A 17,341-nucleotide genomic window follows, 5' to 3' on the forward strand; every position below is an offset into this window, starting at 1 on the left:
CGTGGCCTGTGGGTAACGTGTATCGTATCGATTTCATCGCTGGTTGCCGGTTGGTTTGCTAGCTTTGCTCAGATACCTAACAAAAGACGTACGAGAATTGGAATGTCTTGGGCAAGGCGCAACTATTTCGTCTTTGGAGCATTGTTAGTTTAGTTGCTATTCTCTGTTTGCCAGATTCATTTATTTTAATCAAAAATTGGAAACGAATGTACGATTCGATCGATATCTTAAACTAGTACATTTTCATGAGGTCACTACATCACAGTTTTTTTAAATGTATAGCTGCCTTGCCAGCAAACGTCTAGCAAGTTTAGCAACATTGTTGAAAACACACCACCCGGGCGCTTGCACATGTATTGGCCTCTTTATTGAGGGTTGCTTTCGGTAAACTCTGAAAATCGGCCCATTTAAGGTCAATATCGTACGCTTGGTGCCAAGATCGTTATCGTATGGAAAGAAAAACGGTTATTGGCGTTGGGAGGTGACTGGTTGTAAAAGTTCATTCATCGAGCTTACCATACTCTGCACCAAATCGAAGGGTTGAGGTCGGTTACCTTGAGATCGTAGCACCGGTTTCATGGCTTACTCGCGCATTGAAGTCTTTCCTTTATCCTGGCACTCGAATGCAATAGACAGCACGGTTATGTTGAGGTGGAATTGTACTCCGTTTGCAACTCAGCGAGAATAAATAACGTATAATAGAATTCAAACGATAACTGTCAATTTAAACATCCCATCAGGATGTTTTAGTACAAGCCATCACTGTCAACTTGTTTGTTCAAACGGCGTTACCATGGAAGCAACACAAAACAAACGGTGAAATAAAAACAACTCCTTTCTCACCCTGTAGTGCCATGCGCACTAGTCGTAGTAGTGGTTGACATTTTTCGCACCGAAAACGTACCAGTTTACCCGTGTGACTCTCTAACGCCACAACATTCCGGTAGTGGACACAACGCAGTCCATCCGTTACGTGTTCCGTTTCGCTACTGTTGTCTTAAAATCTCCACACGGCAGAAATACGGCGCAGTTTCTTTACCACCGTACGGTGCACTGCTTGCGAAAATGGGTACTGGTTGTTAAGCTGTACGCTCAAAGTATCCTTCAAGCACTACCAAGAAGAAAGCAAGCTCGACGACGACTACCGTCCGTGCAGTCCTCCACCGAGCGTCAAGAGTTCTTGGAGCGCGCAACGATGATGTTCCAACGATGGATCCGTGGCCTATATTTCGCCAAGGTAGGTGTGAAAGAAATGACGGTGGGTGAATGTCACGGTGAAAATGGCCGGAAACCTTTCGGTTTTGACCCTTTTTCAGGGCCGGTCCATTGCCTGACCGGCACCAGTCACTTTGGCGGGGGGGCCGCTGATGTTTTGCATATGGGTTTTTGTGCGGGAATGAATATTGTTTCTCTTTGTCGATAAATCTCGCTCGTCATCATTATCATCCTCTTTGCGATCATTGGTCGCGAAAGAGGCGTGGTTGATCGGGATGAGATGGGGAATAAGGATTGGAGGAAAAACTAAAAACAAAACCGCCGATCCAAAGTGATGCTAGCCGCCGTAGCGGTCATCAATCAATCGCAGTTATCGATTGCAAATTGTTGGAAATGTGGGTCCTGATGTGCGGAGCATAACGCGGGGAGTGATATGGAGATGGAAAACTAGAAGGCCATGGACCGCCGGACGTCAACAAACATTGTTGCCCATGGTTACCATTTACTTCGTTTTGATGGATGCATCCCCCCAGTGAAGGAAGTGGGTGTTACTCCAACCAGCAGAAGTGAGGGACTAACTTTTAATGACCCATTCCGATGCGTTACGTGAAGTTGTAGATATGTGTATGGGTGTGTGTGTGTGTGTTTGCGTGGCATGTTTGTGGTACATGGGGTCTAAAAATAAAGGATCGATCTCTGGACCCTAGCTAAGGGTTGAAGGAGGTTGATGAATTTATGAGCGGTTCCGGTATAGTTTTCCGTTGTTGTTGGTAAATCAATATGAAATGGTTTTCGATGGAGGAAGGCATCAGAACATGGAAAAAGTAGTGAGAAAGAGAGTAGCACATGTTATAAATGAATCCTTGTGGACAGTGATGAGCAGTCCTGACCTGACAGGTAATGTAATTTATCGTTTACTTCTATTATTGATGGCAAAAATTTTCCAGTGCCCACAGAAAATGGTTCGTTTTAAATATTTGTACTTTTTTGTATATCAAGGCAATTGTTGTTAGTACCTTGTTTAACTTGGGAATAATTTATCAGGTCAGTGGCTCTCTCTTCTGTGTCCGCTACAATTATTAATAGCTTTCATTCTATCTGAAGCTATAGATCTTCATAGCGATCCATGCATTGTGTATTGCCGGATTCTTACCGAATAAAACCATTCAAACCATTCTCGGTCCATTGACCAATCATTCCCAGATTACTAACGAGTATATGACATTGGAAATAATTATTAATGAGCTTATTTCAGAGTTTTTGATGTTAGAAAATGTGTTACTACATCTTCGACGATCACTACCTTACAAGTGGGATATAAATAACGAGCATCATATTATTCCTGTTTTGTGGTTTACATGCGCAAGACTCATCTCGACACTCACACACACACACCAGAAGTAGACACTACTCTCTCGTAAATCAAATCCTAGACAGTTGATCGATGTACCTAATGCCAATCAATTATGCATTTTCCACGGTTCCGGTCGCAGAGATTATTCATAAGGCACGTTTTCGCTCGCATCAGCACTGTTCGTGTTGCAATGAATATGTAATTTCACTTCACCAACTTCAACGCCACAACGCGGCTGATCGGGAGGTGGGTCGATCGCAAACATCACCACCACCAAGCGGTGAAAGTCTTCGGAGCCGTTTGATGCTAATTTCGTTTCATCGGAGGCGTCTTACCGACGGTCCGTGACGAGTTTGCAGTGAGCTATGGGGGACTTGTACTGGACAACCTGCTTGTACACGGTGTTGATGAAACAGGTATCATGCTGCGGGACCGATCGGGATCTTGACTCGTTTGACTGTGTGTGGTTGACATTGCCGCCGGACAAAAATATCTCATGCTCGTATCCTTGAGACGATCCGTTTGTTAGGAGCTCTACAAAGCGAACCACCCAGGTGCCATTCCTAAACGAACTGTCACCCGCAACGGTTTTTTTTTGCTTCGTTTCTTCTGCTGCTAATGGTGTGCATTTGTTTCTGCTTCTTTTCGCAGGTGAGTTACGGAGCATTAACAACGTTTCTAATATCCGTGTGTGGAGCCTCTGCTTAGGTCAATGATGTGAGAGTAAGTAAATAAATCACGTACACATTGACCCGCCGTGATCTACGGTGGCCCCGGGTGGAGTGCTTACTATCGAAAGGAAAGTTTGTGTGCGAAACAGGGTTTTGGATTAGCTGTTCAATCGGGAAATTGTAATGAATCGTGTGACAATTCCGTGTGTGTGACATGTGTGTGAGGATTTTCCCCCACTAAGCTTCACTTTTGCAAGGATAAACAACAATTCGCATGCCGAGTAAAAGGCGAACTTCTCCGTACGAAGGGTGAAAGTATTCAATTGATTTGCTTTGTTTTGTTTTTGCGCGGTGCAATCATGGACTGTGTGCAATGTTGCTGCAAATAGCAATTATTTTATGTGCAACCAAGTGCATTTTATTTCAACATGCAATGATGCACGTTAATCGGTGCAAAATGAATAATATACCATGAAGACGAGCGTTAGGTTTGAAGGGTGGTTTTAATTGCATTCTTATTGATGCCTTTCGCTCCCAAGACTCTGTACGCACCGTAATAGATGAATGAATGTGATAATTTTGCTGTGCAGATATGCAGAACATGTCGAAAAAGGCGCGTATACGTTTCTACTGGCTGGCGAATAATAAGTGAGCTATGTTTTGAAACTATTTTGGAATTCGCTGTTCATTGGGATGCTTAGAATGGAAAAAATAGGTTACCGACAGATCGATCGTAAAATTTCGTTAGAAGATATTCTTTGTTGCATTTGGTGCTTGCTAATTAATCAATTGTGTAGTATAATACGTCATTCATGCATCAATTATGGTCTGGATCTTCTCTCCATACCAAAAAATGTTTTTTCAGGTAAGATTAATTCCTGTCAGAGAAGTCCTAGCTAAGACTTACTGAGGCAGTCGTACAGAAAGAGTGGGCTTCTATTGTTTGGGTTGGATCAGGCACCCACAAGATGGGAAGGGTCCCGATAAGTCTGATTGCTGGAACGCTGATGTCTTAGGACCTGTTACAAACTCTTCATTCCAAGGAATTATTTTGGAAATATTTTACGAAAAATGAATCCCTTTAATTAACTACAGGATTAATATAACAAAGGTTAATGAATAAATAAATCAAATAATTAGTGTATAAAAACCATCAAGCTATTGGTAAAAATTACTTACTTGGTACCGTTAGCATCAATATCGTTAGTACGGGCTCGAGAAATTTGAAGAACATTCCTAGCTCATTTCCAAACCTTATTGCTAACAGTTTTTTCAACGCATGTACAATTGCGTGTCGTGCAATCGATGCTCAGCGTACATAGCAGCCCCCACAATAGAACTCAAATCGCACAATGCTCGCCAAACTCCACGCACTCCGTTGGCGCTGCCCACCAACACCAGCATGGAGCGTGCTGGCCGCGAAAAGCACAATTTCATTTCTTTCTAATTAGATTACGCTACCGCAATTGGCCTGATCATCATCAGCTTCTAGTTGCCTATGGTGCCCCCGCTCCTAAGCTCGCCACTCTGCTTTTGGGGCACCTAAACCGAATGAGTTTTTTTTGCTTCATACGTTTTTTCGTTTTCTCGCGATCATGTTTGGTTTGGTTTGGTGCGCGCTCAACCACCCGAAACCAGGTTAACAACGGTTCGGGCAGGTGTCGCTGTAGACTCGCTAGCCAGCTCCGAAGCAGGTACTTAATTCGATTAGTAAATCGAGCTATCTGCCTGACGATCGATCGCGAAAGAGGCATCGATCTTGATGGCCCAGAATCGCCCCAAAAACTCCGGATCGCTGATCGCGGATTCAAAACCACGGTGACAGGTTGGTTAAATAATGCTTGCTAATTTTTTTTGTTGTGAAATGAGGACTCTTTCACGTTCCCAATCATCGAAAGGGCCGTGCTTAGGGGCGGGAGATGCGCACGATTAACTGAGTCGGCATGCGAGATGGGTAATGATGAGCTTGCGGCACGTGTGGATGTAGTTGCACAATTAACCTAGCAGCGGCTGATGCTACTTGAGGGATCAGCTTCACACCATATGCATCATTACGCAGGTGAAGAATTGATGCTGAAACATGCGTACTCTTGGGTGTCTTGTTTGGTCGGTACTTCTTCACCCAGGTAATTGAATAATGTTCGGCAGCTTTTTAATTGCGCCCGATGAGCTGTGTATGTCGGAGAAGCTCTGCTTATTTTCCCGCTAAATTAGTTAATCGCCTCAGTCTAAGGTTATTCGATCAATGTTTATACTTCAGAATTGCAACAGCTCAGAAGTATGTCGCCTTGGAAATGGCGATCGTAGGTCGTTCTTATTAATGGTGTATAATTTGGCTGGCTTCAACCATCGAGAGAAGGAAACATAGTTCAATACAGCCTCACACAGCATGGTATTAAACACTCGAGAAGGCTCAATTCACACGGGATATCTCGCTAAGCGCCGGTAGCCTAATATGGTGAGTCTCCTTTCACCGATTGCATCATTTGTGATTGGCCGAAAATTGAACGCACCTCAGCGACACAGCGGTGGAAAAACATGAAAAATGCATCCAAACATTTCTATCACCGATCGTCAACGTTATGGTTTATGGTTCGCCCTGCGGTGCCGATTCACCTGCTGTGCAGACAGGCATGCGGGCTACTGTCTCGCTCGAGTTGGAGCAGGGCATGGGTTTCTAAGGGTGGGAGACGGAAACTAATTAATTTCCATCCACATGCCTCCGTTTCGGCTATCGGCGGGGATTGTCGTCACAAATTACGACAGGCAGCCAGACGCCGGATTTTTCCTCACTTGCAGCCCCAGAGAGTCTGTATGTATATTCATTCAACTTGTTTTGGAGCTGTTTCATCGAATGCCGACCTTCGAAACACCCTTAGGGAATTGGAACCGTTTTCAACTGTGCTAAACTGATCGATCAGTTTTCATTATGATATTCCAAGGTAACCGCCGATCGTCGGTGGTTCGATTACGTTTAGCCGGGCAGGGCGTGCGATTTGAAACTATTTTGTATAAATTATGTTCAACCCAGCAGCAGCAGCAGCAGGTTGAGTAAGCGCATACGTTTGAACCAATGGATGGATATGTTGCACCGGTGTTATGCTGCAACCGGTTTCACCTCTGCTACTGCAACCGACCTCGCTTCCTTCCGGTTTCGGGAGTGCTGACAAATTTGACAATCTTGGCCATTTCTCAAACCTGGGCTCGCTTCAACTCCATTCCGGCTCTAATTTGAGCAAGTGCTCGTTCGTGTTTCTCACCGTCCGGGCTTTTTATCTTGGTAAATTTAATTAAAAATATGTATTCAATCTGATGGAGGAGGATCGTAAAGTTATGCCCACTCGCTGGCTAATGATGTCCCTGGTGCTGAAGCTTTCCATTTCTAGGGGGCCGGTTTGTTGGGAAAAATTACCTGACTATCGGGACGAGATAGTAATCAACAAATTTTACATTTATTGCTATTTAATTGCAATCGAAAGCTGCAGTCCAAAACTAGACAGCGTCGCTAATACACCGGCTCACTACCGGCACCAGGCTCTTGGTTAGATACTTGCTTGTGCGCACGTACTTTCAAGACACTAGGCCGTGCCGTTGGTTTGATGGTGAGATGTGGAGATGTGAAGATGAAAGTACCCGATTACGTTACACCCGGTGGCAATGAGCGATGGTGATGCGTTGTTTTGCTTAGTCCACGTGCATCTGTGCATCGTCACACTCGCGATCGTGGGTTTTATTTTCGGCGAGGAGAATCCATTCGCGGCACAGGATTTGATTTGCGTTCGTTAATTAACCGATAAAGTCAAATGGTCAGTTTGAACGATTGGACACCGTGTTGGCGATGGTGCGCTGCAAGCAAAGCTGCATCTCGGTTTTGGCTAATTGACCAGTTGATGGACGAAAGGCGCGCGTTGGTCAATCGGACGTCAAATGGGAGAGTAAAGAGTTTTGCGTTTGTGTATTGTGTTTGACGCCATCTTCAAACGAGCTAAACGGTTTTGATTCTCATTGACCTGAATTGCAAACGACGAATTTGACACGGCTGAAGATGGGAACTGATGGCATACATTTTTCAATTATAGCAATTTTGAAATTAATGCCATCATTAGAACGTTGTTAAGAGTCTCTTTATTTACTTATTGGTTATGCCATGCTAGCTGTAGTAGCGTCTGTTGGGCGTTTATTAAGACGGCAAGGTGTAAATATACTTTAAGTTGGTTAGTTTTGGAGTTTTATTGGATAAGTTTAAGTAAGTTTTTATTAACAATAATTTCAATTATTATTTACAATCAATTTCAATTATCATACAGTAAAGAAAAAAGTCAATGTTGAGGTACGTCTTGAAAGACATGATGAGAAATATAATTATTTTTTATTCATGTGATGTAGATTGCATTTTGTTTTTTAATCATTTTATGATTCATATAATTATTTGTTGAAAAATCAGTCCTTATGGGAATATAAATGGAAGCATCGTGCCAAACGTCAAATTCTCAACAACAAAACTAAAAAAAAAGCTTATCAACAATTTGGAATTTTCACCAAAAGATATATGGCCCCTTAGCAGTAAGGACTTCATTCGTGCATATATTCGTCAATTAAAAAAAAAAAAGTCGTGAGTTTTACATCATTTTAGATTAGCTAAACAATGTTAGCTTACTAGGAATGATCGGAAGATAAAGCAACGTATTTCTTATATAATAATGTTCAAATAATCTTGCTTATTATGGATTAGGTATTCCGCAATTCTGCAATTCTTCTAACACTGTGAATATCTTCAAATACGTTATTATATCACACAAAGTTTCCAAAACAAAGATCGAACGCAATTCAAATTTTTCACGCGTGTTTCTCCCACTCTACAGTGTACCCTACCCGCACCTTTCTATACTTGTTGTGTGACAGACATTTGCAAAAGCGCACCTTTCTGCACATACACACAAGGCATCGCTACATTATGTCATCTTACACCGGCATTAGTGCCGACCGCCGCATGTGCGTGTGCTAGAAAGTCATTCATTTTCGGAACAAAATTGTGCAAAGTAAACTCTCAATCGGTAGACGGCTTACAGTGGCTTGGTGGCCAATTTTACGCCTGCTGTCCCACAAATGAGTGTCTCCCAAAATTACCCAGAAAACAATAGGCTGCTGAATAGCGGGTTGAACGAACCGGGTAATTTTGGCACCGGTTGGCGGCTTATTTACGCAGGAAGCCGGTGCGTTCAAGGTGAAAAGAAGCTTTTCTCCACGATGTGTGGGATGATGAACTTGTTGACAGCTTAATAGGCGTTATTGGTTAGGTGTAGAATTTCGAAGTTAACCTTTGTACGGCAGCCGATAAAACCAACAAATGTTAGACTGTAAACATAATGGCGAAAGTTGGATGATGTAAACCGGACGGATGTTTTCGTTCGACCCGTTTGGTCATCGATCCTCGTGTTAATATTCTTTCCCCTCAAAGTATGTACGTTTCTCTTGCCGTCGTTATGGTTGGCTAAAGAGTCGTGTTTTACGTACATTTGTCAAAAATATAGGTGTCAATGTTTGAGGTTTGATAAAGCTCTCTCTCTCCCCTCAAAATCCAAAACTCTTTGCATAATCGAACACATAACGCCTAAAAGCTGATGGAAAATGCTGCCAAACCAGCTGTGCCGAGTTACACACGTCGTATTGTAGATGCACCGTTCCGAACCATTGATTAAGACTACAAAGACACAACAAACACTATCAAAACAACAACGACAAAAAAAACCCTTCACCGTGTAAACGATCACAACGACAGCTTGTTTGCCGAAAAATCACCCGAAAGTGTGACAAAGCGTGTACTTCCGCCGCGTGCACAGACAGACACGTGCGTGCTTGTTTCGGAAGTAGCACCTTGTTGCAGTGGGCCGAAACCGGCAATTTATGGTAATCATGCTCATGATCGATTACCGGCGCTTAAAGTTAAACGTTTAGCTGGGTAGTTGTAGGATGGCTAATCGAGAAATAAAAGAAACCAAAAAAAAAAAAAAACGTGAAGACCACGAACTCACTGGACAACAAATTATAACGATTGCCCGTGATCATTCGATAATGGGTTGTGGCGCACGAAAAATTAAAGACCAGGTCTTCGACTTCTTACAGGGCATTCCAGTAGCTGCAGTAGTGGACAGTGGGAGATGTTGGTTAGAGAAAGCGATAAAATCGATCCTATCCGTTATCGCCATTAGAAATACAACTTTTGAAGTTTGATCGGTGTCTTAATCTATCATGTGTTGGATAATGCCCACTGCGCTTTGCTATCGAGGTACTCTGGTAAACTGTTGCATAAAGCATTTACTAAATTATAGCAATAGAGTAGAGAGAGAGAGCACCAATTGCTGCTACAGTTGTCTCTAAAACTCCAAAACTCTATGTCGACTCTGGAGAGGGATACAGACACGACATTCATTCCGGTGGTCATATTAATTATGCACTGCGGACGTTCTTAAATCACCAACTCCCCGACCCGCCGATCTGGCCAACTAATGTTCACCCATTTACCCGTACTCTCTCGTGCCTTTTCTCTCTATTTCTCTGTTTATTGCTTTCCACCCCGGGGACTCCTCCGTTTAAAAGCAAATCGCGAAAACCCGTGATCGCGTCCCATTTATCGAAACGTGATCGATCTTTTCCCTCCGCGTTAGTTTCGGTTAGTCCGTTGCAATTTTGCAGTTCCGTTCATTTGGACTGGAAAAGCATGCTCCTGCCTGTATGCCGTCCCAGTCCACTTACTAAGCTGTTAGATGGCATTTGTCTACAACCGGCAAGCCTCGGTTAGCGTTGTAAATTTTGCACCGAGCCCGAATTCCCTGCCAGAGTCGTCCATTTCCGCTTTCAATTTGGCGTGACGTTTTGGGCACGCAAAGGCAACTCCAATAAAACGCTTGCTCGAGCCCGGGTCTCTTTCTCGCGTCTGACGTCATTTAGTTAGAGTTGGTGTACGTCTCGTCATGCTTGGGATGGATGAACAGAGTTTTGGACACGATCGTACGACCATCGACCGCAATTTCCTGCTGCTGTGCGTGTGAGCAGAGTGGATCGAATTTGATCCACCGCAGCTAAAGCTGGTCCGGTTGATCCATCCGGCCTCGGGTAGAACATGCTGAGCAGAGCCGCGCGACCAACTCTTCAGAAGATGTTGCTTTTTAGGGTAGGTTGGTAAAAGCGATGGGTGTTGCGCAACGGAGATATTCCCGCTACACCTCGTAGTACATGCCACTTGCTTGTCCACCAAACTTTGGTTTGCATTGGTTGCGTCAATGTCCAGTGGCAGGGATTCGGGTTTGCGTGTCAATTGGAGGGTATGTGACCTGTGCCTTATAAATCTGGCCTTTCGGATGGTGTAATGGTGTCCGGCGTCATGATCTTCATAGTGTTCAGCGAAGAGTAGGGGAGGATCAGGGAGGAAGTGGTAAAGAGGAAGAAAAAAGAAAATTCATCAGCTAGGAGAAAGTAAAGACGATCATGAGCTTAAGCGGAGGGTAAAGTGCTCGGCTTTTGGGAAGATCTATGAGAGCGATTGAGTTGTTTTGCTTTTGCCGGTGGTCCTTGAATGGCTTCTGAAGTTTGGTTGTAAGTGTGGAGTTATGCTTTGAGTTTATGATTCAGTTATCGAAAAAAATATTTTAAAAAATCTGCAAATGGGTAGTATGGTAGCATGGTGTTTTTGCCATAAAGATAAATAAACATTGTTCAACGATGTGAAGCTTGTTACGGAAATGTGCTCACGTTCTTCAAACCCACACATTTTATTTCAACACATGGCTTGGAGTAAAATACAATGTTATAAAAGCATTACATATTTGTTTCAATGGTCTACTGTCATCACCGGATTCCATGTCCAGATCCAAGAGTGACCTTTTGACAGCTGACAACAAACGGTTTGACATGGTTTCCTCTCCGCATCACTCATCTGCGACGAAGTCCATTCTCGTTCTACATAATAAGATGAACACTATTCATCGATGTAACACACCGTGAAAATGTCATGAAAATGATCCAATGCTATAATTATTGTACTTACTATGTTTCGGCAGTTGAGCTGCTGTTTAAGTGATGGTTTTGATTTAGATGAATGACAGCTCGAAGCAGAAAAAATGTTCAAAATTCAAATTCAAACACAAAATCAATGAAAAATTATTTGGTTCAAGCCACATGAAAATTTTCTATTAGAAATAAGTGTATGTGATTTAGGCTTGTTGCAGTAAAGTAAACAAAAAATGCAATGACTACAAAACAAAAGGGTTCAGTTAAGCATGAACATTTTTTCTGCAATTACTTCAGCATCCAATCATCCCACCCTACTCATCGGTCTAAATCATAACCTGGTGTTTGCGATTGGTTTCGCTCCTCTGCATCTTTCCCCCGGTACCATCATTCCCTGTCAACCCGTCGATGCCACTAATGGCGAACAATTACGGAATATCATCTTCTCGGTGCCGGTACACGGCTCACGTATTTATTTCACCTGTATGTGGCTTACGAACAGTTCAATTCAGTAATACCATCGATTTAAATCGAAAGTACACCCGGCACTCGGTTTGTTTTCACTTTCATCCACGACCGTACGAACCATCTTGAAGTGCGGTGAGTTGTGTGCGACGGGTTCGTCGCTTACCGTTTCATGCAACTCTTCGCAAAGAAGAAAGTGATTTACGGGGCACTGTGTTTGAGTTTTATAATATCTTGACTGTGTGCGAATATGAAAATTTGGTTTTCCTAGCTAATCTCGTTACAATCGTGGGCTTAGGCTGCTATAAAAGGCCTCCAAAACGCAGGATCGACTGAAGGTGATGATAAGATGAAACAGTGCAATTATGATGTCTGATTTCTTACTTGCTCTCAACGAAACAGAATGCCAAGGATCGTTCAAGCTTTATCTCATCGTACAATTTAAGGATTGATTGCATAAGCTTTTCAATAAGATATTGAGCACTTCATCGATATCGGTCGCTTGATCAAGAGACAGTCCTGTGTTCAATCTTCAAATCTGCTTCCCTGATTTGGTTGCTGATTGACCGTTGGGTCGTTGGGTTAATGGGATGGAAAGTCTCGCCAAATCTATCAGGAAGATACCCTATCTCCAGTTAGGTAAAAGCTCTTGAGATTTGCAATGCTTCAGGTGATGTGAAGTGTTGATCGAACCGGTGATAGGCAAAAGTGACGGTAAATTGTTGCATATGGTTGTACCACTTGTGTCCAGCCACTGCTTCCAGGGTCTTATTATACAAAAAAAAAACAAAACTTTAAACAGATGACCGATGGCATTGCTCTCGGAGAGCTGATTGCACACGTTTTGTCTTGCGTGGTCTAACCGATTCCTTGTTGGGTAATCGAAGTTTGGTGAATTTTGCTTTCGATATTCCACCCTACCGTTTCCATGTTGCTCCTGATATGCGCATCGATTCGACAAGAAAAGTGCTTCTCATGTGGGAAATAAATCATGTTTCCGTTTAAGTGATGTCCGTTGCCTCCCAACGCACGCAGTCTCCCACCGCAACTCACTAATTTATGCAAAAGAAATTGCAAACTGCCCACACAACTTTCACTCTCTCGGGACTCTCCGGGATAGCACCGCTTCGGGACTTGCTCAATTTTCCTTTCATCAGGCTGGCTGGCTGGGAAATTGAAGCAAAGCCGCTCCCTTTCTTATCCGTTCGGCACTTGGCACAACACTCAGCCGTCCAAGCCAGGGAGCCGGTGAGATGGTTCTGCTTATGGTCATGCAATATTTTATCGTTGTGCTCCCTGTGGCTCAATATAGATCACCCCCGAAGTCGTTTCCGCACGAACGATTGCGTGGAAATGGAGATTAAGGTGACCATTCATCTCTCGGAGGCCCATTGCATGTGCATTGCAAACGCAATCGACATCATTACGTTGTGTTACATAAAGGCGCTTAGACGCACTGCGAGGTGAGTGTTGAAGTACTCTGGACGCCCTCACAACCCACGCAGCATAAACGATGCTGGGAGCATACAACATTTCATTATGCTTGCTTGCGATGCTGTATACAAAGAGAAGGTACGAAAAAAAACGAAGAAGACGATTACCTTCCAAGCTCCAAGACTCTAAGCTCCAACGGTTGGCCCATATGAAAAGAATCGTTCCGAAAGAGAAAACCGGTTCATCGGAGCGGTGCATTGTGTAAGGTGACCGATGAAGAAAGTACTTCGTCCACACTCCTTCTCACCGCGACAACAGGTATCCAGGACCTCGAAAACTTACTTGAAGACGAACGAAGAGAACTGTAGCATAAGCGCGTAATCGTGATCGTCTTTTTCTTCTGGCAATAGGATGGAAGGCACGTAAGGCACCGGCAAGAGCCGCAACAATAAGCAATTCAAGATTTCGACGGCCACTCCCGGTCGCGATTAAAAGTTCAATGTCTTTCTTTCGTTTTTGAGTTGCACAAGTTCGTGTACGGCGCATCGAATGTACGCGGTTTCTTTCGGTCACAGTACTGAAAATGCTGGAGTTGGGAAGAAAAGAATGAAGAACTCGTTCAAGTTGATGCGCGTGGTTTTATGTTTAGATCATCTTCGTTGTACAGCTTGTCGGAGAAGAGTTTTTTTCGGGCGTTCCAACAGTAATGATTATTTTTATTTTCTCATCTCTTCTCTCTGTACCAGATGCGAAAATTGCGTGAGACAGAACCATGTAGCGGAACTATCAGCAAAAGCAACAGCAATAACAGCATCCAATCCGTCACCGACGATTATGAACAGCTGGAAACGAAAGAAACTCTGGAGCTGACTATTGTCACCGCGACAACCACGACGACCGTCGTCCCGGCAGCGGATGAAGCGTCAACACACGACTGCAGCTGCCGTGCGACGCGAAACACAAGTGAAAAACAAGTGAATAATCTAAACCTAGCGATAGAAACAACGACGTGCGGCAACGATGAGGCTGAACGGCCAACGCTGGTAAGGAAGAACTTTTTGTTCTTAATATTTTTGAATGCTTTAACTTTTTTTTTTTTGGTGTACTTACTCCTAACAGTCGCACGAATTATGTAAACGAACCCAGGAAGCTCATAGTATCGACAACAGTAGTGTCTGCAACGTAGTACTAGAATCTAAGGTCAGTTCGCCTTACTTTGCACCGAACCAAGCAACAGACACACCTGCACCACAAACGATCGTCTCGATCGAGTGCCAACAATCGTCCCTTAGTTCCGATCCGGATTCAGCCCTTTCTTCAATGAGTCCGCAACCGAACAGCTTTACCGGGGATGCGCCTCAGGACGATCCATGGAACGTCCAGCATACACCGGTAGTCCGGGACGAAGGAAAACTGGCAAGAATAAAGTTGGAGCTGGATGAGATGCAGCAGCGGTACGATACTCTCAACCAGGATTACATGCTTGCCAAGGAACAGATCGACCAGCTGGAGCAGGAGCTGGTGAAGGTATGGTTTGGAAGTTTTCTTCTAAAAATGATTGAAAACTAATGGATTGGTTGGTTGATCTCTTTTAGGCGACACAAGCTTCGCGCGAGCAGAGTAAATTGAACGAACGCATCGCATACCTCGTCAAGGTAAGAGTTCAACTAAAGTTGTCTGATTTTTTATAAGGATTTACTTTAAGTTAGAGCTTCAAAACCATTTATAAAACATTTAAAATTAGAAAAGATTAAACAGAAAAGAGATTTATGATAAGAAAAACGAAAGCTAAACGATTTCCGTTTCGGGCAGTGTGTCTTGGATAGAAAACTGCTCGAATTGTTATTTATTTATTTACAATTGATTATGACGGTCCAAACTGCTCGAATTGTTTTCTAGTTTGATAATTATTCCTACTTTATTTAATTTTGTAAAACCAAAAATATTCATGTCTTTTGAAGTATTTTATCTAAGCTTTCAATTATGCTGTATTTTTCCCAGCGCGAGGAAGACCTGCTAAAGGAAAGTCACGAGTTGCGGGAGCAAAACGAACTGCTCGAATTCCGCATAATCGAGCTTGAGGAGAGCCATGACAAGGTAAGCTCACACATAGATGGCGCTAGTAAAACGGCGGTTTCAGATTTGGGTCATTATTGCTGGAAAAAGAAGTTGTGGTTTTCAAATCAAACCGATCCAAATCACATTATGTTCTTGCGAGAGCCGTCATATTTTGCAAAAAAAAAATTCATTGATTCAGAGCTTTAGATTAAAACTGTTTTTGCTGCTTTGCGAATATTGAGCAAGGTCTAAGTAAAGATGTTAGTATTCACAACTACAATGGACAGCTCAATCTCTTCGGTGACGGGTAAAGAATCAAATTAATCATTCTCCAGTCCCACTAGAGACTATTGGCCCCTCCATCTTATATCCTCTGTTGTAAAATACTGCCCAACGATCATTGCAACTGTCGGCGATTCCGGTACAAGCCTTGAACAAATAATTGGATTAGGAGTTGGACAATAATTCATTTCGACTTACGGTGTCATTTGTGGACCAGTTTTGAATGATATGTTTGGTTCTAATGCACAGTAGCGGGGATAGCAAACGCATTGTAGCCGAAAATCGACCATGAAATGATCGATGGAGTTTTATGACGGTGCATAAACTCGATCACAGCGATCCAAGTAGACCACTAATTTTGGTTGATGTGTTCTCGATATGCTGATTTGTTGTGCCGATTAGAATTTGCGCAAGAAGAGATGTTTTTTGTTGTCTTAGTACAAACTCAAGCTCAATTCGTTTATTAGTCTTACCCGTAGTTTGCCGCCGGTCTATTTGTCTGTTTTATATTATTCTTTTCTTATTTAAAATGTGTCTATGGATTACCTTGATTCATATTTATGCTTTATTAAATTATTGTTAGCCCTGTTGGCATCCCCATAAAAGTTCTAAATTCGTCAACAGATGTAGGCCGGTAATAGCTCCCTGTCAGCTGTTTGCAATAAAATATTCTAGATTATAACCGAATCTCTTTTAGAAAAAAATTGTAGCCGTCCCACCTGTGATCGAAGAATTCGGTTCCGCTAATTAAAAATTTACATTTGAAATATGGCGTTGGACACACTACTACTAGTGTCTGTAGGCCACAACATTTGCAGATTAGAATCTCAGCATTCCATCGGATCAATTTCATTAGTACACGATCAGCTTTCCCTCCAATTCAACGATCACGATTGTGCACAAGAAGTGCCCACGACGAAACACTCCATCACGCACGCATTGATCGACTTGCTCCGAAAAAATTATCCCAACCCAGGATGATGGGTGCCCATGGACAGACCCCAAAAGTGCTATCATCGCCACACAACAAAACGCCTCCACAAGCGTACTACCATAAAAGAATGTCGAGTGTGTGGCGTGCTGATTATGGATTCGATCGCATCCTCGAGAATCCAGTACCATACCCGATTGTAGTCTGCTGCGCTAACTGCTCGACCCAAGCGTCAACAGTCAGTGATCGGCTGTCACATCGTAAAGAAACACATCGACCCTCAAAGGCGACCGCAAGACGACGACCGGCCTGTCAGTGACTAATCGAGCGCAAACATGGCCCATCCGATCGACACGATCCCGCAACTCCCTTAATGATTTGTTGGTTTGCAGGCGCACTGTTGTGCGTTGCTGTTTTTTCTCACGACGGTTTTTTATACCGAAGCACGGATGGTGGTCGTTTGGTCAGCAACATTTTATGCTCGTATGCAGCAAGCGTGGCCCAAGTGGTTCGGAGCATGATTCAACCAAGTGTCTAGTGGAGGGGTTTTTTTGTGTGTAGCGCCTCGACTCTGCAGAAAGTTTCGATACTGATCGTTGCATGAATGAAGTGACCATAGAGTAGATCAGGTCTTGCAGGAGCATAATGGAGTGGTTGAAGTCGAAGTTCCCGCCAAGGATAGATACCCTTACCCATACAGGTGTGGTGCATTGTCCTCGGTTTCTGCCAACCACGCTCACACTGCCAACCACTTCAGCAAACTCGTCACAAATTCGGTTTGCTGTTGGGGGGTAAACGCGATACTTCTAGGCTTTGGATTAGTCATAATTTAAACACTCTACGCGCGTTGCAAGTGGGGTGGGCTTCGGTTCGCTATTGACATAGAGGTCTGTCTGGGTTATTGTAGATGTTGTTGAATGCTGC

At 43.4% G+C, this 17,341-nt stretch overlaps 1 protein-coding gene across 3 annotated transcripts in view; it reads left to right on the plus strand.

The window, feature by feature from the left end:
• Positions 1–17,341, plus strand: part of LOC126556688 (protein lava lamp) — an 81,778-nt gene that overhangs the window by 56,301 nt on the left and 8,136 nt on the right. For all 3 annotated transcript variants that reach the window (XM_050212114.1, XM_050212115.1, XM_050212116.1), the window contains 4 exons: positions 13,893–14,189; positions 14,266–14,673; positions 14,742–14,801; positions 15,148–15,243. In XM_050212114.1, the coding sequence (XP_050068071.1) occupies positions 13,893–14,189; positions 14,266–14,673; positions 14,742–14,801; positions 15,148–15,243 (861 nt within the window). The remainder of the gene's footprint in view (positions 1–13,892; positions 14,190–14,265; positions 14,674–14,741; positions 14,802–15,147; positions 15,244–17,341) is intronic.

Source organism: Anopheles maculipalpis, chromosome 2RL, assembly GCF_943734695.1.
Source record: "Anopheles maculipalpis chromosome 2RL, idAnoMacuDA_375_x, whole genome shotgun sequence".
NCBI lineage: Eukaryota > Metazoa > Arthropoda > Insecta > Diptera > Culicidae > Anopheles > Anopheles maculipalpis.